This window comes from Truncatella angustata, assembly GCF_020726525.1.
Source record: "Truncatella angustata strain MPI-SDFR-AT-0073 chromosome Unknown BKA67scaffold_2, whole genome shotgun sequence".
Taxonomy (NCBI): Eukaryota; Fungi; Ascomycota; class Sordariomycetes; order Amphisphaeriales; family Sporocadaceae; genus Truncatella; species Truncatella angustata.
Genome location: NW_025763382.1, coordinates 5,532,747 through 5,553,964, shown reverse-complemented (window position 1 = coordinate 5,553,964; position 21,218 = coordinate 5,532,747). Strand labels below are relative to the sequence as shown.

Below are 21,218 nucleotides of genomic sequence, written 5' to 3'. Positions count from 1 at the left end.
CCTCAGCTGCTGCGCCTCTGCGCCCGAGTTCTTCAAGCCTTTCTACACATCTAAGACGATCGTCCTCGACGCTGCAATCCGTCTCTACCGTAGTCGCTGTTGTGAACTGTGTTGATAATATTTCTCAACTATCTCTAGCTCGTGCACGACAAGTTCAAAACTCCTTCACCCAAACAGTATTACTATCTACATCATTCAAGATGGCATATCAGTCTCAACATCCAATGCAGCCTATGCAGCCTATGCCATTCCACCAAGAAAACGGCGGCGAGTGGAAAAGCAGCCTCTGTGACTGCACGCCATGTTCTTCTTGCATGGTCTCCTTCTGTTGTCCATGTTTTCGTCCGTCTATCAGTTTATTGACGCCTCGCAAGTGATATCTTACTAACGTGGTTTGTAGTCGTCGGCAAAACGGCTGACCGCCTTCGTCACCCATCAGCAACGCCCTCGAGTACGAACAGTGACTGCGCTATCCACGGTGCCCTCTGCTTTTTCACCGGTTTTCATTGGGTCTATACCATGCTGAAGCGCACCGAGATTCGCGAGCGCTTCGGCATTCCTGGTAGCGCTTGCGGAGACTGCTGCACGTCATTCTGGTGTCATTGCTGCGCTGTCATTCAACAAGATAACGAGGTCAAATCGCGCCTGCACGCTGGCGGCCCCATCCAGCAACAATACCAACAACAACAGGGTATGTTGATGCCTCAAGGTCCGCCGCAGTCATATATTCCGCCGCAAAAGGAGGGTTACACATATGGGAGATAGAAGGTAGCATTGATATTGGAGTTTGATTATAATTTCTTTTAGCTCGAGAAATTTCGAGGTGACCCTTGGGTATATAAGTATATATATCAACCATGTAGCGAATGGTGCTTCACCAATTTTCGCCACTCACGTATGTGTCACGGCCATGGTAGGTAGCTCATAGATAGTGTGCGCTGGAGTGGGAAGACCACTCTCCGCCGCTACAACATCAATAGTAATGCCACTTCCAGTGTGAAGCCTGTACGGCAATACGCAGATAGACATGATCGATGCGACTGCCTTTCCCTGGCTCTAAATTTAGCTGCGCTGGTGACGGTGGTGCACTGGTCTCAGTATCGACAACAAGGGGGAAACCAGGACAGGTAATTATCAGCCGGGATCACATCTGGCACCACCGGCGAATGATTGCAGTTTGATTTCGCCGACTTCGATACTGCATTTCCCTGCGCTTTTAGTCTGCTCAAAACATGACCATCGTTTCTTGCGGTCTCCACTTCACACCCATCGCCTCGCTCAAGCTGCGCGACACGCTTCGCTTGGAAACTACTTGCAAGGCTCTGCCGGCACTTTTAGTTAAACAGCTTTATCTAGAGGACTTAAAAGACGTGGTCTGCTTTGCCAGCATGAATTTTCTGCAAGCTGTCATCTTGCGGGCAGCGGGCATGGTGCCATATTAGTTGGCGAGAAATTTGATGAGAATAGACGGGCTTTGCCGTACCGCTTGATGAGGCCTTTCTTCAAAAAAGAAAAAAAGTTTCAATTTCCTGGTATGTATCATTACTACTGCTTCAGCCATGTTGTGGTTTCTTGAGGTATCGGACTTCTATTACAATGTCTACGGCTCACGGTCAAAAGTCTGCCCGCTAAGAGTCTGTGTGTTAAAAGGCAGCTGCCAATTCATGACCCAGTACGACCCGAGCATGTCAGGGAATCTGGCGGCGTATTTGATCCTGATCTAGGGGATACAAAAGTCAATCCAGCTGCCCAAATAGTCTAGCCGATTGCGACTACTATCTTGGAACTCATGCTCCTTATAAATCTGCTCAAATTCGTCGTAGCTGAGCTTGCCCCAACCACCGCGCTGCTTGGCCTCCTCTTCGGCAAGATCTAGGCGCTTCCATTCCGCGAGGGTCTCTTGAGAAATGTTTTCCTCTGACTGACTGTGTGTTTCAGCATTTTGCTCTGCTTCGGTGGTAGCATCTTTCTGTCTCAGCTTTTTCGTCGATTTCCGTATTTTTTGCGATCTTTGTGCACCATCCGCATCTACATTGTCGGATCTGGCTTGGTCGCTGCTATCAGGACGAAACTGGGGCATAGTGGGGTCCTTGTAATCCATATTGACACTGGCAAAGCTCTCTTCTGAGGGCAAATGCTCAACAAAATCAAACTCGTCCTTGTCCTCTACAGATCCCCGACTCTGACTTGTTTCACCACCTTGGACATGTGCCGAATGTGCTCCGTCTGAATCGTGATCTTCCTCATCCTGTGGACTCACTGTGTAACCACTAGTCGACAACAACTCGTCCAAACTCTGATCTTGAACAGGTTGATCGCCCGGCAGACTACTTTCATGAGTTGGCGGTGTAGTTGTGTTATGGTCAAGCTCGATATACTCAAAGAGATGTCGGTTGCGATCCCGCACTTCCTTAGTTTCCACGCAACGAACAGCTAGATCTTCTTTCTTCTTGAAAATATCATCCAAGAGCTCGTTGAATGCTTGCTGTGTGACCTGATACAATATCTCCTTACCAGCGTCGCGTTCGGCGTCTGGGATTTCCATGCCGCCCCAACGTTCGGGGACGCTTCGTGACGACGTGGAGTGGTTTGATCTAATATCGAAGTCATCGTTATCTTCAGCAAATCGGACCTTTGATGACGATCTTGAGCGGGACGAGAGACACTGAGGGGCTGATTTGGACGATTCGGCAATGCCGTTAAGGTTGACAAGAATGTCTTCGTTATCATTCCAGCCTTGAGGCGGTGAGCCACCTTCTTCTTCGTCTAGATAGAATTGCCGGCGCTTCCACCTCTCGTGAAGTTGTCTCCTAGCATGCACACGTTTGTGCTTGTCATGCATAACACGTTGTCTGTTGATCTGCGAGTTGGAGGCAATAGCTTGGTGTTGCGCACGAAGCTCGCTTTCCGTTGGTAGTCTATTTGTAAATCTACTAGCGTCTGGCATTGCTGAGCGCTGAGAACTTGCTGTGCCGCCAACTGACGTCGGATCACTCTGTTGGTTGAGATCTGCAGTTTCCTGCTCGTCCACATCAGAACCATCAGTTTCGCTACCATCGCTTTCCTCTGGAGGTGGACGGTGAGCGACCTCATCCCGGATTGATGCTATTATGTCGTCGAGCCGGGACGCATCACCGTTGATCAACGCAGAGAGGTCGCTAATGGTCGTAGGCGGGTTGATGATGCCAGAAATGTACCGGGATTCGGTGCTGGGTCGGAGCGATCTAAAAGAACCAAAGGACTCTGTGAATAGGCTTCGGTTGTTGGGACGAGAAAAGAGGCCACTAAGAATCTCGTCTCGGTTTGACGTATCCGGTTTATCATCATTAACCACGCTGTCTTTGCCGTCGTGGACGTCGACTTGGCCGTTGGAGCGGAATACCTTGCCCTCCATGGGCCTCGAATGATCAGCCTGGGGGACTCGCCCTTCCCTACCAAAAAGGCTGCTCAGAGGGGCACGACTATTGACCAGCTGCTGTGCCTCGGTGGTGGTCATCATGTGTTCATCAAGACCTTCCAGGATGTCGCGGTGCATCTGCTTGTAGAGGACATAGTAGGCGCGGAACATGCGCAAGAAATCCTTTCTGTTGACATAGCCATCGCCATCGATATCGTAACCCTGGAAAGTTCGTAACAGCTTGTCCGTCCTTTTCCGATAGGAAACACCGCGCAGGAACTCGTCAAAGCCGATTAGGCCGTCCTTGTTGGTATCGTAGAATGCGAACATGCGATCGTGAATGAGATTCGGGGACGCGTGGCGGTATCCACCGGATGGTACGAGGCAGCGCTCGAAGGTCTTGCGATCCATTGCCAGCCACAGGCCATCGGGGTCATCCCTCCACTCGGTGTTGGCCATGAACGTCCATTGTTCCCAGTAGGCATCGAGCTCGACGCGCTCGAATCCCGTGTCGTTGGACCACTTGGTGAGGAGGTATCTCGGTAGGGTGCGTGCTGCGTTGTCGGGGTCGCCAGGGTACCATGCTGGCTGAACCTGACGAGGGCAGAAGGGCGGTGCCGGTATGCGGACCTTGTAGAAGACATGCGTTTTGTTGTGTAAGCCTTGGCTCTCACAAACCTCGCACAGGTCAAAGTCGGCACAGTTGGCACATCGGTATCGAATGCCGCGGATGGGAACCATGCCGCAGCCGTTGCATTGGCAGCCTCTGTGTACATAGGCATTCCGCCTTGCATTATCCTCTGATACTCTGAAGAGTAAGGTGACGATGTTCTCGCCAGTACGCTGCCGCGACGGCTCGAGCCAGTCGGCTTCGGCTTGGCCGTCGTTTTCGTCGTCGTTGTCGTGATGGTTCTCGTTCGAGGTTATGAGGGCATTTGTGTCGACATTCTCGTCACCATGGTCGTCGGACGGGTCGTCGGACGAGTCGTCCTGTCGCAATGTTGGGCGGCGGTTCCGTCGAACAGCATTACTGCGGTGGAGGCCGGGCCCAGGCAGCACAGTCGACTCGGATTGAGCAAGGCGGTACAGATAGAGATAGTAGCCAGCAGAAGCGACTGCAAATGCCGAGACGACGGCCACTGCTATTCTCGGCCGGGTCAAGGTCGAGGCGGCGGCAGACGATGAGGACATGATGGAGTCGGTGCTGGGCCTTTGTTGGTGGTGCTCATAGCGCCAATTGTAGATAGAAAATCAAGTCGATTGACCAAAAGGTTGCAAGTGGGCGTTTGAGATTAGATGCAGCATGCAAAGGCTGGCATTACTACCGAGGATACTGCAGGAAATTTGTAATCACTTCATGGCGACACATGAAAGCGCTTCGATTGTGAAGAAAATAGTCCCAAGGTCTACTGAGCAAAGGGTCGTAGCTTTCGAAGCTTTCCAAGCTGACTAAGGACAGCAGCAGCCAGCTAGGTTACTGTACTGATTATTAACAGTACCCACAGGAACTGTGGTTAGCTACTGTGACGTCGAGCGGAATACGCGATACGGGGGTAGGTACCCGCTGTAAGCACCCGTATCCGTCAGAACCCCGTGGTACTTATGCCAATACAGTGATCCAGGCACCCTACAGCGCTCGTGTTTGCTAGACTAGACGCGAACAGCCGACATCAATCCAGTCTCTCTCCTTCCGCCTACAGTACTCCGCATTCCGGTGCATATTATACGGTGCTTTCATCGTGTTTCAGTGCAATACCTTCTCGAGTGTTGGCACTGTTGTTCAAGGGATACAACAGCAGCAGTCCTGTGAGTATGAATATCAGAAGGCCGCAATGGATAGGACACTACATAGTCCAACACTTCTTGATTATGTTCATCTCGTCACCTCAAGACGCTACAGTCAGCGTGAGACCTAAGGCAATTGCTGGTAAGCATGACCTTTGGAACAAATATCCCGCATCAATCTAAAAACCTATGTAGAATCCCATTTAGTTCGGAATTTTGAAGACGGCAAACCGTGAAAGTAACATAAGTCAGTTTTATTGTCAAGCGGGCATCGATTCAGTCTGCCCGTCACATGTGTGTTCAGATAGTGTCCAGCAAACGCCAGTGTTGCATCCTGATAACCTTGACCACAACTCCGTGATAAGGTAAAACAAAAGATAAAACCAACTCGCACTCCTCCCTGCCTATTACGAGTCATATATTCCCCCTGATCATCAAGCTTCCCCAGTCCGCCTAATCATCACATCCAGGCCCTTGCCTTTCGGAAAGCACGCGAACCACTCATGGTACGCCTTCCAGTCCTCATCGGTGGTATCGAACAGCGTCATGTCAAACCCGACACTTGGGCTGAAAATTCGTGCTACTGTGCAGTACAGATCCATGGTCGCAAGCTCCATGCCTAGACATAGGCGAGTGCCACGGCCCCATGGGATCAGATACTTGTTGAGTGCACGGCGAGCCTCTAGGTTCTCCCAGCGGCCTGGCAAAAATTCCAGAGGTCGTTCAAAGATCTTGGGGTCGTTGTGCACGTCTTGACAGGTTGTGCTGATGCTCGTCTGGGAGATCAAGGTCAGCGAAAATCCGAGCAGATGTGGTTGAAGACGGAGTCTATGGACTTACACCTCGAGGGATGATCCACTCTCTGTACTTGAGGTCCTGGGTTTCACAGACACGTGGCAGACGGGATGGCGTTGGGTTAGTGACGCGCAGACCCTCATTGACGATGCCGGTCAGGAAGGGCATTTCTTTGAGCTTCGTGTAGTTGATTGGGAAGCCGACCTCGGCCTCGGCAGCAACCAGCTCCTGTCGTAGCTGTGCAAGCATGGCAGGATCTCTCAATAAACAGGCAGTGATGCAGATCAGCACACTGGCAGTCGTCTCTGTGCCAGCCATAATGACACTGCGCGTCTCAGATAGAAGCCGAAGGAAAGTCTTTTCCTCGGCTGGGAGTGACGACTGCAGGACTGTCTGAACCATGTCCATTTGCTCACCAGGTGCGGGCTCGGCCTTGTGCATTGAACGTGAGACACAGCCTGACATTGTCTTTATCAACTTGTCAGTTGATCTAAACTTTTACCGAGTAACTCCTAAGCATTACTTACCTCCTTCATCCACTTGATTCTGCTGAACGCAGGATTCATCTTCTTCTGAAAGCTGTCCGGGATACTGTGCATCAAAGGAATAAATAGTCCAAAACTATGGCGACTCCACATGCTGGCCCTTACAACCGTGCGTACTGTGAGGTTGAACTCGTGGTCAAAAGTAGGCTCGTCCAAATGGCCGAATGGCCGGCCGAAACAGAAACCGGTAGCAATGTCAGTAGCCAAGCACCGAAATGCATCGCTTAGGCTTACGACAGATCCCTCGGCAGCTCTGAGACGCGCAACCAGCTTGTCGATCTGTCCCTGTGCCTGCGGCTGGAACTTCTGGATGTTGGTAGATGCAAAGTAGGCATTCAAGGGAGCGCGACGCTGCTGGTGCAGGGCATGAGACTCGGCCGAGTTCGTGCTAGGGAACATGCCAAAGAAGCGTAGGTAGAACCAGGTCGGCTTCGCTGCTTTCGACGAGTACTTGTAGACCCCATTCCAATCTGAATCGTTGATATGCACCTCCCAAGGGCTTATACGGACAATGGGCCCTAACCACGTCATGTCAGACATGGAGCCCTGTCTAGATCGTAAGATGGAGTGATCTTACCATATATACGGTGCATCTCCTCGATCTCTGCCCAGTATCTGCCACCGCCATCCTTGAACACCTCAAAGTATGTCTCGTATAAACCTGTTGCAGCGGCGAGCTTTGGTCCTGGAAATGAGGCCAAAGGGTGCAGTGTCAGACGGTATATGACTACCAAAAGTCCGGAGATAAGGCCGCCTACGAAGAGCACAGCTCCAATAGACGAGCCGCCTAGGCCAAGGGGCAAGGTCGAGAATAAAGTCATGGTTGATACCGCTCGTGTGTAAGGCACTAGCTGTTGCCACAAGCCGGTTTCACTTTCACATCTTTTGAACGGAAGTTCCGTAGTAACTCGGCAAAGACAGTAATATATATACATCCTCCAATTCTTCGGACTCCTTCATATGGCGGAATGCGATAACAGCCTGCGGGTGGTGTCGAAACCCCATATTGTCAGTCGATTAGAGCAGTGGCATACTACTGCCGCCTCCAAAAATTTCGTGGCGGACACCAATGGCCTGTCGGAGAAAGAAGCGTGGGTCTGACATCGCAACACCGAAGGCTAGGGCGGGCGGTGTCGGACTTATTTGCATACATTGCTCCTATTATTGTGACGTTGCTCTACTGAGACAGGGAGTCTAGCCTAATCCGAGGAAAGTCTCAGACCGGGCGACTGGATGTTGTTGAACACGCGATGAAGACCGAGAACCCATCCCCACAACCGTTCCGTTGCTATTATGCCGGGAACAGGGCCCACAACGACTTTTTCTACGTAGTGCCGAGCCATTAATGAAAATAGAAATGCAGAACTTGGCGCGCATAGTATAGCGCGCTGCGCCGTCCAATCAAGGACCACGAGAGTCGCCTCGAGAAAGGATCCGCAGGCTCGGCTCCGATTCTTTTGGGAGAGCTATGCGGACATCGACTTCTGCTAAAGCATTCCAATATGTATTGCATCGACTTGATATCCGAAGGATAAGCGCATAGTTCATTTATGTAAAGTTCAGCCCAGTCTTTCGCTTAGCCATACGTGGGGGAGGATTAATTAACTCAACCCTAATGAATGCCATCTGGAATGAGGCCTTTTTGATTGCCATGAATCCACTCGGGCCTTGAAAATCATTAGATGGGGTAAATGCAGAATAAAGCTCGTTGGCGCTCAAAGTACCATAGAGAGCAAAAAGCTTGATAACTGCATCCCAGATGTCAATATTAGACCTCCTTCAGACGGTCACCTTTCGCTCCACCGGGCTGTATTGCGATACTAGGCCTCGGTCTTCATTAGATGATTTTGGGGCTGCTCAGCAATCATCAATAGGCCGGGAGACGCGCGAAACCTTAAATTAAGCATTGTTGTACCAGTCCAAAGTCAATGAAATGGAAGTTACCGGTATCTTCAAACCAAATTGGTGCCAAGCATTTAGGTTAAAGTATCCATAGGTACGGACGTCCGATCGAATACAACAGTAGAAACAAATTGCCTGGTAGCACAACAGTTTTTCGGATCAAATGGCCAATCAGCTTGATTGCATTACATGCATGACGACGTTCGGTACGGACCCAAGTGAATATCTCGCACCAAGGTTTGCACTGATCAGAAGGGCTTTCTACACGCGACAATCTTGTGTCGTGAGGACGGATAACCACTCTTGGCTGGCGGGGCTATATGAAATAGCAGGTCGACAACTACAGCTGTTATTGTATTATGCTAACATTTCTTCGCCGAGGGAGGCTGGTTCTTCGAGTTTGTTCGAAATCGGTAAATGTAGGTTAAAATGATGAAACAAAAGAAGGCGGGAAGCTTAGTATGTATTGCATAATTGCCCAGCAACCCTGGTTATTTGTGAGGTGCGACATACGAACGTACATCAAGGTAAGCCTCACGCCACCATACGGAGTATGACATTTTGAGATATCCGAAAAATATACAAAACCCTTCACTCTGTGTTGATCCGGTATGGCGGCCCAGTTTCTCTGTTTCTTGCGAAGAGAAACACCCCTCTCGGTTGGCCCGCAAGCTAGTCTTGAAAATGTGATGGACGAAATGCTATCAAATACTTTTGTATTCAAGGAATCCCTTAAGCCATTCATTCTATTAAGATTTGTAGGTATGAGTAAGAAGTGCGCAACTGTTTATAAGCTTAGTAGATAGGACTGTGGCAAAACATCACAAAAGTAAGGCAACTTACAAGCCGACTTTATTGACACCGGTATCTCCGGGTGCTGCGCCCCGTTCCCTGTTGAGATGACCCTGGTCAAGACCGTTTGCGCCAAGCAAGTCGACGCGAACAAGCAGCCGGCTGCACCTCGCACGTGCTGTGCCGCCGTCAGATTGTCAGATTGTCAGGCTCTCAAACTGGCTTCAAACCTCGCATGCCTCAACTCATGCATCTAAATCGTGGCAGGAGGGTTTGGTACAGGTGCAATTACTACAGCATACTGACTGCGACATGCCGACTTCCTCTTTAACTCAAGAGCAATGGGCGAACGTGAGGGACTGGAACCTCCACAAGGAGATCATCCGCGAGCTGTACTGGGAGGATGACAAACCTCTTCGGGAAGTTATGCAGATGATGGAAAAGAATTACAACTTCCACGCGACGTGCGTCAACCACTGCTTCACAAACGCAGAAATAATATGCTGACTAGCCACCAGGGCAAAAATGTACAAGTATCGCATTAGGCAATGGGGTTTTCGTAAGAACTTGACGACGAGAGATTCGCTAGCGATCCGTCGCCAGGCTGACATGGGCAAACCTCTCTTGCCTACCATTCATGGACGCCAGCTCGGCTCCGCACGGTTAAAGGCTCTTGTGAGCCGTGTGAATGAACAAGGTCCACGGAGCCTTAGTTCTCCTGACAGCATCCGTATCCCCGAGATGCTTCTGTACGAGGTATTGGCTTACTCGAATGGGGCATTCGACAGTGAGCTATGGGAGCTCGGAACCTTCAATGTCCCGGGCTATTCTAGTGACAAGGTCGTGACATGGGGGAGAGACCTTCAAGCTATAGCGAATGAAATTTCCCAGCAGCAAAGCCGAGCACCCTCTCCTCCGAAGTCGAGTAACTTCAATAATCAGTTCTTGGGAATAGCACGAAGGCAAGAGCCCCTTCTGGTTCCAAGCATATACCTCGGGTTTCTCTCCTTGGCGAGCTTTGTCGGAGACGACGTTGCACTATCTTTTGCTGTATCTGTGACGGAAGCAAGCGAGCTCCAGTTTGGACGAAGTCACCCACTGTCAAAGATGTTGAGGAGCGTCCGATTAATGGGTATTGAAAAAGCACGGCAAGCGGCCGACATCATTGTAACAGCACAGTTGAACGTCTTCCAAGAAAGAGCTGGATCGGGAAATCCGTTGATAAGAGTAACAAGGGTCATGATGATCTTGATTCTGAACAAGTTGGAACTTGTTTCGACGAGTCGTTGTCTCGATGAGCTCGGAACCATCCTACAGGAATTCGAAAATAGTCCTCGCATGAATGCGGAGAGTTCCGGTTACCATACCAATTTGACACGATGCGTATATGCGGCATACTTGTCCCATGCCCAGCAGCACGATAAAGCCTTGGCCGTTCTCAAACAAATCAATGAATGGCTCTTGAAAGGAGAGTTGATGGGCAGTGATAAACCTTGGGTCGATTTCCTAAATATTCCAGCAGATATCGACGAGCCATCAGGTAAGGACGAGCCAACAGAAGTGTACCTTCAGCGTCAGTTGGCAGCGGCGGCGAGGCAATGCCAGGCATCTCAAATCAGCTGGGTTCGTTACTCACTTGCTCACGAGAGATTAGCAAGATTTTACAGTGAGCAGAACAGAATGGACACTGTGAAAGCATTGTATCAAACCAAGGTCGGTTTGCTTGCGGCACAGTATGACATATGCTGCAGCTATATTTCTGGAAATCCAATCATCCACTCATCAAATGTTTTTGGAGAATTCCAAAGCCTGGTTTTTAGCTCACGTAATGTGAGTGGTGGAATTGGTGGATGAAACTGTCATTAATGAAGAATGCAATATCTATTATATTCGAGTACGCTTCCGAGATCCAGATGATAGTGGGAAGCAGCCAATATACGCATCGCTTCTCGTAGATCTACTACAATGTAATACCACTGGGCCACACGCGTAGGAACTTGAGCAATCGCATGTTTCCCCATGAACTAGTCTACATATCCACTCTACCAACTGTAGATGTCTAAGCAGCAAGCCAGATTGTGCACATGAATGAGCGGCTGCCGGCATTAAGCCAAGGTATTTTACCCCACTAAATACGCGTTTCTCAGTGCAGTAGCCCACCTGCCACGAGAAGGGGCGCAGCAGGCGATCGACACAATTGGCGCCCGGCACCTCTGCAGCGCAGTGCGTTTCAACATTGAATCCAGAGAATTGCAAAGGCCACTGGGGGGCAGGGGTCCTTAACCGCATCAACGTCCACGTCAGCTCTCGACGGCAGTGCCGACCACAAGTTTTTTTGTCGTCCGAGGAATGCTCCCACCTTTCACCCTCACCTACACATGGAATTAATGTCTTTATAAGATCTCAGAGATATTGTCAAGCCCTCTCGTGATCATTTGTGGTTTACGACTTCAGCACTGCTCGTTTCTAGAATGGCTCCCGTCTACGACAAAACCGGAGTTGTTGCCGCGCACTTAGTGCGAAGCGCCAGGACGGCTGTTGTAGCTGTCGGTCCGGAGGTCGCACGACTTGCAACCCGAGGTGTCTTGTCAAACCGCGGTCTCACCGTCTCGAGCGACGCACAGAAAGTGACACTCGGCATAATTGCTGTTTATGTGGTTGTCATTGCGATATTATGGAACCTACCATACGTTCGGTGGAGTTTGTGGCCGTTCAAGGTAAACATTGCGTCCGCGTCCACCTGTCTGGCCGGGAATTGTAGCTAATCAATTTTACTAGATGCTAGTGATTGCTTTCCATGAATTTGGACATGCAATCACTGCTGTATGTACAGGAGGTCGCGTCAAATCCATATCGCTTGATCCTCGCGAGGGTGGCGTGACGCACATGGTTGGCGGGAAAAGTGCCGTTACCCTACCAGCTGGCTACTTGGGATCATCACTCATCGGTGCTCTATTGATCTTCTGTGGTTTTGATATCGTTGCAAGCAAAGTTGCCAGTATGGTTCTGGGAGTTTGCTTCCTGCTCACTCTTTGGTGGGGCAAGAGAGATTGGTTAACGATCGTAACGGTCCTGTTGGCGGTGGGGTTGATCGTCGCATGTTGGTTTATCGTTCATGCAGAGCCCCTCCGGTTTGTCGTCGTAAGTTGGCATATTTCAGGTACTGCAGGGGCGAATCTAACTCGGCTCGCAGCTATTCATCGGCGTCATGTCCTCGCTTTACAGTGTTTGGGATATTGTAAGTTGAACCTTGAGCACATATTCGAAAGTCCGGCCTGCTAACCTAACAGTGCGATGACCTGATTCTACGTAAAGTCAACAGCTCTGATGCGAGTGTGTTTGCTCAGCGCTATGGAGGATCGTCCCAATGCTGGGGTGTCATCTGGTCGTTCATCTCGGTTCTCTTCATGGTTGCCGGTATAATTGCTGGCATCGCAGCATTCCCGGAGTCTTTTGCGCAACAAGAGCAGGACTCTCAGAACTTCCTCCCAACACGATAGCGATTCCACACCGATCGAACTCGAGCCATTGGAGAGCAAGGTCACAACTGCATGGTACGTCGCGAATATTCAGAAATTATTCGCGGTATCGAGGCCTGCATTTTCGAAACTACCCCTGGTCGAATAGGTTGTTTTCTGACTTTCGAACGCAGAGTCTAAATGTGCATGTCTGTGCAGCATACTATTCTGCGGTCACGACAGCTCAACGGACCACAAGGACAAATTCATCTCGGACTCCGAAATAGAGCTTGGGCAAGGAAGCTGTTCAGCAATGTTTACAAAACTCTGTTCTGAGCAGCATTGATATATTGAAAGGCGACATCGAAAGAATCTCAAACTCACTAGCTGTAGTCCCGAAGGTCCTCGAGAAACTAAAGAAAAATCACTCCATAATGAGCAGCAAAACTGCTGATGGATGTTCTAGCAGTCCTTTCGGCGAAGGATGCTAATCACATGAGATACAAAGAGAGCCTGCTATAGTCCCAGACGGAGCTCCCAAGGCCCTTAGGTTTTGTTTTACAATGATACCCCTAGTTTACTTTCAGTGCATCCCAATATACTGGACTTACGATTCAAGTTCCGCAGCCTCGAACCTTATATTCCAGCCTCTCACGACTTCTTGTCCAATGGACAAAGTGGGCAGACAGCAGACATGTTCAGCCGCAAGGTCCTTACCAATGATTCAGCGTGATATAGTGCATGGACCCCTGCAAAATACGGGCTATCATGGTTTACTACTATCATTGCACTGGGAGATTGTATCACGAAATCAGTTCATAGCATCAGATTACGACATCATGCGAAGCAAGATGAAAGGTGTTGTTCAAGTGTTATATTGAAGAACGTAAAAAAAAAATTCCTAACAGACAGCGGGGTGCACAGTGGCAGGGCCCGAACGCTGAGCATCAGAAAGGATGCCTGCTCGTAGATAAACTTGTGCTTTTCTGTCTTCTCGTTTCCTCTTCTGTTTTTTGGTGTCAAGAAGAGATCTATGTCTCGACTTGATAGTTGCCCAGCTAGGTTGATCCGAAGACCAACAACTAGATTGTACATATGGGCAGTGTGTCTCGATTTTATCAGTTCAACACCGATTAAAACCCCGGCTTTCACATCCTGCGATATCCCGAAACCCCTTCCGAAACCCAATTGACTTGGATCCCAGGGCTTTTCTCGAAAGTCGCGCTCCCTCCCTCTCTCAAGAAAGTAAACCACACCGTTCACGATTCCCACCATGCCGACGCCATGACCAACATCCGGACCAAGCCAATACTCGAAGAAGCCAGATTCCCCCCTCGTGGGCTACCTGCTGCCCCAGTCCCTGACCGGTTAACAGGCATGCCCGGACGGTAAGGCGGGACATGTCCGCTTCCATCGGAGCGTGAGACCCTTCCGGTCGTTGATGCGACGTGAGACACTTGGGGAAAGAGAACAAGTGTATCAGAAAAGCCCAACCCAACATAAAATAACCATTTAAGAATACTGATACTGAGAGATCCAGGACAATCAGTCGTGGGACACAGTCCTGTGGTTGGAGATCTCAGCTTCAAATCAATAAGAATACGGCTTTTTTGTGTTTTGTGCTTTCCAAGTTTTTTATTTTCCTGTTGACGAAAGAAAAATGAGGCCAGGACTCCTTGGCGCGACGGCAATGAGAGTAAGATCTCATGCATAGCTGGAGTCCTAGGGACTTGTCATTGGCTCCAAACAAAACGAAGTTCTTCAACCCCTTCGCACGTTGTGTGACTTGGGGGGAGAAATGCGGCGACTATGATGGTGATGCTTCTTGCCTCCAACCCTGATGTGTGGGGTCATCTTAGGCGCCCCGTTACTCTTTTTCGGCCCAGTGGGAATCTGGAGACCGGAGGCAGAGTACCGTTGGTCGTAAGCAATCCTCTTTCGAGTGCCTGCAAGAGAAGCCATAGCGCGGCGCTTCGCCATGTCCAAACGGAGCTCCTTGGACAATGACCAGTCATCGAAGTCCATGCCGTTCGAGGGCTCAGGCGTGCAGCAAGTGACCGCACTCGATACTGGCTTAGATGGACCGACAGGGGGAGCAGCTGCCTCCTGTGGCAGGGAGTTGGCTGGATTCCGCCCTGTCTTGGCCACACCAACTTGAGTATCAACCTGGTGCCCCCCGTCGACGACTTCTTCGTCAATATCCATCATCTTCACATCACCGTCGACATCGACTGATGCGCTCACGGAGCGGCCGGCCGGCTGCTGGTGGCAGATGGCTCTCTCCCGCTTACAGTGACTGCTAGTCTCATGGGGGACGTCAGCACAAGCCAGCTTCTTGGGCCGGTTAGGGTGGCTGTGGCTGGGCTTGTCCGAGTTCCACATCTTGACTTGCTCGGTAGGAGCAGACATGATGATCTCTGGTTGTTGAAAATAGGGGCTTGATGTACGCAAGCGACTATAACCAGAGAAAGATGAGTATGTGGAGTAGTAAAGTGAAGTAATGAGATGATATAAATCGGGAGTGCAGACGATCAACTGTGCAAAGCGGTGCTAAACTCTGAGCCGTAGAATGAGCAATAAGCTTGGAAGTTGATATCTGCTAACAAGAATGTGAAAGTGGGAGGGAAAAGAAAAAGAAGAAGAAGAAAAGAAACTCGTCTGAGGGCCTACTATTTATAAAGATTTTTCCAGAGACATGGCCGACCAAGAAAAACTGAAACTTGGTTCAGGACATGTGTTCTGCTGCAATCAGAACGAATTTTCAAGGCCAGAAACACACTCATATGGGCTCAATATTTGATCAGAAGGCCTATTTTAGACCAAATGAACTTAGAGCCTGGACATACCACGGAACGAACGTGGGCTATGTCGCTGACCACGACTGATGCAAACTGAAAACGGTCGTTAATGTGGGCAGACCGTGATATGTATCATGAGCCCATAAGAAAACGACAATGTCCATGTCAGGATGACTTTCCTAGCAAACGACAAGGCTTTCGGTCAAGTGCCGTATACATTCGACATTAGCCGGAAGGTGTGTTATGATTTCTTGTCACTTGGAGCTAGACTTCCTGGGATAAATCTACACTATTTGGTTTCATCTCAACTTCTGTCTTGCATCAATCACGCCTCGATTGTACGAAATTTCACCATTGTCACCGCCATGACAAAAGCATACGGATGAATTAGAACGATAAGAAAAGATCTAATTATGGGTATGGGGGATAACCAGTTTTCTTCTAATAATATTCTTCAGAGCTTTACTAAAAGAAAACAGAATTGAAAAATGAAAAATATAAGCTCATCGGATCCACTTTCGCACGTGGCTCTACCCAACTTTATGGAGGCAAAAGTATACTTGTGAGAGCTGAGTCAATTCTAGGCATTTCCCCGGATTTCCAGCTATGTGGCCAAGTGGAGACTGTTCCCAGTGCTGCAAAAAAGGTCAACCTTTTTTTTGTCTAGTCTCTGGCGACGATTGTGGGTAATCAATCTTCATTGTGAGTTCGGAATACAGGCGATTTGATGTTGCTGGCAATAATCATTACAATTACTAGGAACCTTTTGGGACCGTGGTGCATAACCATGCTCTAGCTCACGGAGCAAGAATCTTTGGCTGGAATTCCAAGAAGATGGGAACGACTTTCGACCAAAGAAGAACCCTGGAAGTTTACCTATATGAAATAGATAGTTGGGCATGTAGAGGGCAAGAGGTTTCAATAAATAACAGACAAATTTCCATTAAATATATCGTTAGATTTGAAACCTGCCAACAACTATGCATGGAAAGCTTGATATGCTTGCTTCATCCTACTCCGCCTTCTTCTTCTTGACAGCCTTAGTAAATACAGCCATCCACCACCATTTCTTCTCTTTCCACATCTAATCCGTGACCTCAAGGTGATGATACTGGTCCGAACAAGTTATACGAACACCCCTGTGGACCAGCCTTGGTATAAACCAGTCTTCCACTTGTGCAACATAATCCTTGACCGCCTTCTCACACACTATATCCAGATCTTCTCGAATCATATCCCACCACGTATAGTAATCCTGTAGGCGGTAACGGAGACTAGAAATACGCCTGTCTAGTTCTAGCGCGTCATGTGAGGTGCGCTCAACCTGGGTCTTGGTGAAGAAGTCTGAAAGTAAACTTAACTAGCAATCAGGGGTGCTTGGTGGCAAATTGAGATCTGCCACAATCGATGCCAGACGTACGTCGGTTTTTAAGCATGTTGATGAAATAAATATGGGTCGATGCTAATCGTGGAAACGACTGTATTGATTTGATGACAACGGGCTAGCAATAATGTTTGAGATATTTCTTAGGGTCTCTACGCCATTCTGGATTGTGCTGGATCTTGGGTGGTGAAATTCTTTTTACCGGGTTAGAAGAATCGGAGAGCTTCTTTTTCGCCTTATAAGGGCGTTTTGTTTTATCTCGGGTGTTACCGGTTGCTTTCTCCAGAAACAGACTTTCAATGATGAAGTCTTCAGTTTCTTGCTGGTCCGGGCCCACAGTCGTCTCGGAGAGTCTGAAGCACGCTTGCCCGAAGCCATACTGGCGTTTCACCGACTGCCAAACCGTTCAATGAGGTTTGTGGTTGTGAGAGTACTATGTAAGATAGGACGACGTGAGTTGGAAACAGTTGGCGGTTAAGCTGAAATAGGTAGGAGCGGACTGAAGAAGTTGGACTGGTAGACAGGCAAAACAAAGAACACAGTACTATTTATGAAGGCAGCAATGGACTATCTCCATTGCCATGAGAAGATCGAATTATATGAATTCAAGTGCTGTAGAGCTCAAATCTATCTTAGTGAGCATATCATAAACACAACGCCACCGCCTTCACTCCTCGCCGGCAAACAAACCACTACAACACGGAAAGCCGGGATGACCTTTTTTGTATCAAACCTACGCCACGTCAGACCGATGACAGCGAATGTCTAGAAAATGCAAGAAATTTATGACGCAATAATTATATCACTGCCTTAGCTGCACCCGACAGTTCGATATTCCTCAACCAAAATGGAAGGAGCCACGAGCGAACACTAAGTTTGCGCCATCATAGTTGACAGCCGCCATAGATGGCGTTTTACACTCATCTCTGAAATGTGAAGCCTGGAATGGCGATCAATGGGTAGGCTAGAACCCACCCGGGGATTCGTGCCACAGCAAGTCATATATTCAAGCTCAACTTGCATCATAATGTCCAAGCTTTAGGCGTTCTTGAGGGTTGTAGAGCACCAATTGTCGAGATCAACAGTCTGGGACACTGACGGGAATGTTGAAGGGAACACTGGTCGCCAGGCCACTGAGACTTGTCTCCTTGAACTCGTTGCGCATACCCTTGGCGGTAAGGCGCATGGCGCGAATGGCATCATCAAGGCGAACTTTCTGCATGCCGGAGCTGCTCAGAGCAAGATTGGCACTTGAGATGGCCTTTACAGCGCCTAAGGCATTTCGCTCGATGCATGGCGCCTGGACAAGCCCACCGATAGGATCACAAGTTAATCCGAGATTATGCTCGATGCCTATTTCAGCGGCCTGCTCGATTGTCTCCGGACTCGCTCCCATACATGCCGCAAACGCACCAGCTGCCATGCTACAAGCTACACCGACTTCGGCCATGCATCCTCCTTCGGCGGCGGAAATTGTAGCGCCACGCTTGTATAACATACCGAGAGCGGCCGCTGTCAGGAGGAAGGTCGGCACATCACGCTCAACATCATCGCTGAGAAACTCAACGGTGTATTTTAAAACGGCTGGGATGATACCCGCAGCACCATTTGTAGGAGCAGTGACAATCCGCCCACCAGCTGCATTCGTCTCATTCACGGCCATGGCATACACACTCAAATGATCCATCGCCGGAAATGTGGTTCTTCGCAGTGGTGAAGGCATGACAGGGTGGGCTATAGAGCCATGAACACGTGGGGGTCCGCGTTTACCTGAGGCCTCTTTTCGCGCCAATGCTGTTGTGGATGTGGTCGTGGTCGTGCTCTTAATAGGTCTGGGAGAATTCAAAGGGCTACGCGGACTTGTTGTGCTAAGACTCTGCGTGTGAGACGGGTACAATCCCCTAGTAAGTCGTCGATACAATGCGGGTGCTCGTCTATGCAGCTTCAGAGAGCCGGGCAATGTCTCATCGACAGGTGCTTGCACACCCTCAAGAATACTGTTGTCCATCACTTCCCAGATGCGCCAGATTTTTTCTTGAATTTCTTCATCCGTATATCCATGGCTCTTCTCATTCTCGTAGACTAGCTGCGCAATCGTCAGGTTGTGCTTGTGACACAAGGCCAGAAGACTGCTGGCGTCGCGAAATGGGTAGCGTGGCCCTTGCGTCTCTTCGAATCTGGGCGCGGCCACATCTCCGGAGACCGCAGATTGGACAAGCCCATTCTCCTCCTCCCCGAGAAGGCCAGTCGGGGCTTCACTGTTATCGCTGGCTCTTATTTCCGCACCCGTTCTACGATCACCTGCTGCATCCGAGCGTCTGATCTCTTTGTAGTACATGTTTTCCGCGAGGTCAGCTGGATGCCGACCGGTCGGCTCATCGTGAGTGGAGCAGAGTTCGCCGCTTCCACTTTCTGTTGTGGTGGTAGATGTGGCAGCAGTGGACATGGCACCGTTGACGACGAACCCTCCGCCTACACTGAAAAGATCGTTCGTAGCTAGCATGTTGCCATCTTTATCGAAAACTGTAAGTCGTAGTCCGTTACTGTGAAGCGCAAGCTTCTTTCCCCATTGCCATCTGAAGTCGCGCTCATAATCGAAAATGATTTCTTTTCCTTTGCCCTTGCCTTCTGGTAAGCCCTGGCCAATAAATAACTTTTTTTCCTTCTTGATTTGCTCAAATCTTTCAGGCACGTAAGCTGTATCGACAGTCTCGACATCTGCGCTCTCCAAACCCAGAAGCAATGCGGAAGGTGTCATGTGTCCCTCTCCAGTCAGCGCCAAGCTGCCGTAGAGTGAGACGTGAATTTTCTCCACCTGTTGCAACAACCCTGCTTCCTGAAGATCTGTCACGAAGATATTGCCGGCACGCATCGGTCCTACAGTATGTGAGGAAGAGGGACCAATGCCGATGGAGAACAGATCGAACGTAGAAATAACAGCGTGTTCATGGTCTGCTTCACTGTAGGTTCCTTCGGGCGCCTCTTCCGGGGCATCATCAGAAGCCGCAGTGACGCTGCTTTGATGCCGTACCAGCTTTGTTGAATTCAGCCCATGGCTCACCAACATCCTTTCACGCAAGAACGTCGCTCTAGGCGTGTTGGAATGCGCTTTTGTGATGGAAGACAACGTGCGGATGGCGTACTGAGACGACCCGTAGCCACCAACACAACCTCGGACCCTCCCCAGCTCCCGCCCGAGCTCCCGCGCACCGTGACGGCGCATTGCGACCGATGTTGTTAAAGAGTCACTAAATTATTACTCGTATGCTGGCAAATACTGAGAGCCTTGCAGACAGATTTAATGTGATTGTGAAGTTGATTGTTGGAATGCGCCCCGTCGAACGCGGTCAACGAGTGGAATTTTAGATATTTCTAATACGGGATAAGAATGATAAGCCGTCCCCTGCCAAGCTTCGTATCCGATAAGCCTGACCAATAGCAGCTTCTAATGTTACACCGCCGGCAGCTAAGCGGGTGGTAGGGCCGCTTGTAGGGCTGAGCACCCCCATATCACGACAGGGGCTGAGGGGGCAGGGGAACCGAGCAGTGATGCACTATCTTTACTTGAGACGGAAAGGCCGCAATGACGGCATTCACGTTCAACAATCATCCCAATTTCCGGGGAAATGTTACTATCGTATCTCATGATCTACACAGCCAGAACTGTCCAGTGTGCACGATATTGCCACATCACATGCATCGGAGTAAGGGAGTCATGCAGGTGATGCAGGCATATACAGATTGTTCCAGCGGCTTGTTTCTAGTCCGCAACGCCCCAAGTATCTGAGCATACTCGCAGCAATGACCAAAGCTCTCTAGCAGGTAACACTGAACATCGTTAGCATTATTTGCTATACGTGTAGTCTCAATGATTCTATCCGATCACGTGAGCGGTTTCCGAAGCCATGTCCGGTATCAGTGCGGCCACGTATAGTAGTTATACACAGTTAAATACCTGTTGCCAATAGGTTTCGTCCAAAAATCAATGCTTGCCACCAACTTTGACCTACCCATCATGAGCGCCTGGCCCCACGATTCACGGCCACAATCCATATCGGTGACGCTACGAACCAGACTTTCATTTCTCCCACCAAGGCCAGATCAAGCCTGTCGGGATGATGTACACGATATTTGGTATATAAGGGTACGCCGTTATGACAGCGGTCTTGTATTTGGCAGCATACCAGAACTATGACCGTTCAACGCTACTGTTGTCGTATCTATTACTATTGTCTTCGAGCAAGCGTTTCAGGCAGTTGTCTAAGACCCAAAGTCATCGTTTATTTTGCACGGTGCATCAGAAGCTGAACCCAGAACTCATCATAGTATCAAGATGATCGAACGAGCGGTCTTATCACACTT

At 49.5% G+C, this 21,218-nt stretch overlaps 7 protein-coding genes across 7 annotated transcripts; 3 read left to right on the top strand and 4 right to left on the bottom strand.

The window, feature by feature from the left end:
* Positions 1-45: 45 nt before the first annotated feature.
* Positions 46-828, top strand: BKA67DRAFT_202377 (PLAC8 family-domain-containing protein). The gene is made up of 2 exons (XM_046095428.1): positions 46-342; positions 401-828. The coding sequence occupies exons 1-2, from the start codon at positions 201-203 to the stop codon at positions 763-765; spliced, it is 507 nt and encodes a 168-aa protein (XP_045962138.1). The 5' UTR covers positions 46-200; the 3' UTR covers positions 766-828.
* Positions 829-1,404: 576 nt separating this feature from the next.
* Positions 1,405-4,891, bottom strand: BKA67DRAFT_556698 (uncharacterized protein). Its single transcript, XM_046102172.1, has one exon. It carries the CDS (start codon positions 4,586-4,588, stop codon positions 1,721-1,723), a length of 2,868 nt encoding a protein of 955 aa, XP_045962137.1. The 5' UTR covers positions 4,589-4,891; the 3' UTR covers positions 1,405-1,720.
* A 725-nt stretch (positions 4,892-5,616) lies between these two features.
* On the bottom strand, positions 5,617-7,343 carry BKA67DRAFT_591119 (putative cytochrome P450; the record flags this gene model as incomplete). Its single annotated transcript, XM_046104672.1, has 4 exons — positions 5,617-5,958; positions 6,023-6,445; positions 6,505-7,040; positions 7,100-7,343. The coding sequence occupies 4 exons, from the start codon at positions 7,341-7,343 to the stop codon at positions 5,617-5,619; spliced, it is 1,545 nt and encodes a 514-aa protein (XP_045962136.1).
* A 2,185-nt stretch (positions 7,344-9,528) lies between these two features.
* On the top strand, positions 9,529-11,070 carry BKA67DRAFT_656139 (Clr5 domain-containing protein; the record flags this gene model as incomplete). Its single annotated transcript, XM_046106897.1, has 2 exons — positions 9,529-9,680; positions 9,735-11,070. The coding sequence occupies 2 exons, from the start codon at positions 9,529-9,531 to the stop codon at positions 11,068-11,070; spliced, it is 1,488 nt and encodes a 495-aa protein (XP_045962135.1).
* A 416-nt stretch (positions 11,071-11,486) lies between these two features.
* BKA67DRAFT_202311 (peptidase M50B-like-domain-containing protein) lies at positions 11,487-13,114 on the top strand. Its single transcript, XM_046095427.1, has 4 exons — positions 11,487-11,933; positions 11,995-12,357; positions 12,410-12,454; positions 12,507-13,114. Exons 1-4 carry the CDS (start codon positions 11,688-11,690, stop codon positions 12,714-12,716), a joined length of 864 nt encoding a protein of 287 aa, XP_045962134.1. The 5' UTR covers positions 11,487-11,687; the 3' UTR covers positions 12,717-13,114.
* Positions 13,115-14,435: 1,321 nt separating this feature from the next.
* Positions 14,436-15,083, bottom strand: BKA67DRAFT_533083 (uncharacterized protein; the record flags this gene model as incomplete). The annotated part of the gene is made up of 1 exon (XM_046099650.1): positions 14,436-15,083. The coding sequence occupies one exon, from the start codon at positions 15,081-15,083 to the stop codon at positions 14,436-14,438; it is 648 nt and encodes a 215-aa protein (XP_045962133.1).
* A 2,851-nt stretch (positions 15,084-17,934) lies between these two features.
* Positions 17,935-19,923, bottom strand: BKA67DRAFT_513079 (L-serine dehydratase 1; the record flags this gene model as incomplete). The annotated part of the gene is made up of 1 exon (XM_046097532.1): positions 17,935-19,923. The coding sequence occupies one exon, from the start codon at positions 19,921-19,923 to the stop codon at positions 17,935-17,937; it is 1,989 nt and encodes a 662-aa protein (XP_045962132.1).
* Positions 19,924-21,218: the final 1,295 nt, after the last annotated feature.

What these genes read in the sequence shown, in the direction of transcription:
- BKA67DRAFT_202377 (XM_046095428.1), top strand. Translation starts at nt 201, where the DNA reads ATGGCATATCAGTCTCAACATCCAATGCAGCCTATGCAGCCTATGCCA. An exon ending in CTTCTGTTGTCCATGTTTTC is followed by an intron (nt 343 to 400) that starts GTCCGTCTATCA and finishes CGTGGTTTGTAG; the next exon opens with TCGTCGGCAAAACGGCTGAC.
- BKA67DRAFT_556698 (XM_046102172.1), bottom strand. Translation starts at nt 4,588, where the DNA reads ATGTCCTCATCGTCTGCCGCCGCCTCGACCTTGACCCGGCCGAGAATA.
- BKA67DRAFT_202311 (XM_046095427.1), top strand. Translation starts at nt 11,688, where the DNA reads ATGGCTCCCGTCTACGACAAAACCGGAGTTGTTGCCGCGCACTTAGTG. An exon ending in AGCCCCTCCGGTTTGTCGTC is followed by an intron (nt 12,358 to 12,409) that starts GTAAGTTGGCAT and finishes CTCGGCTCGCAG; the next exon opens with CTATTCATCGGCGTCATGTC. An exon ending in TTTACAGTGTTTGGGATATT is followed by an intron (nt 12,455 to 12,506) that starts GTAAGTTGAACC and finishes CTAACCTAACAG; the next exon opens with TGCGATGACCTGATTCTACG.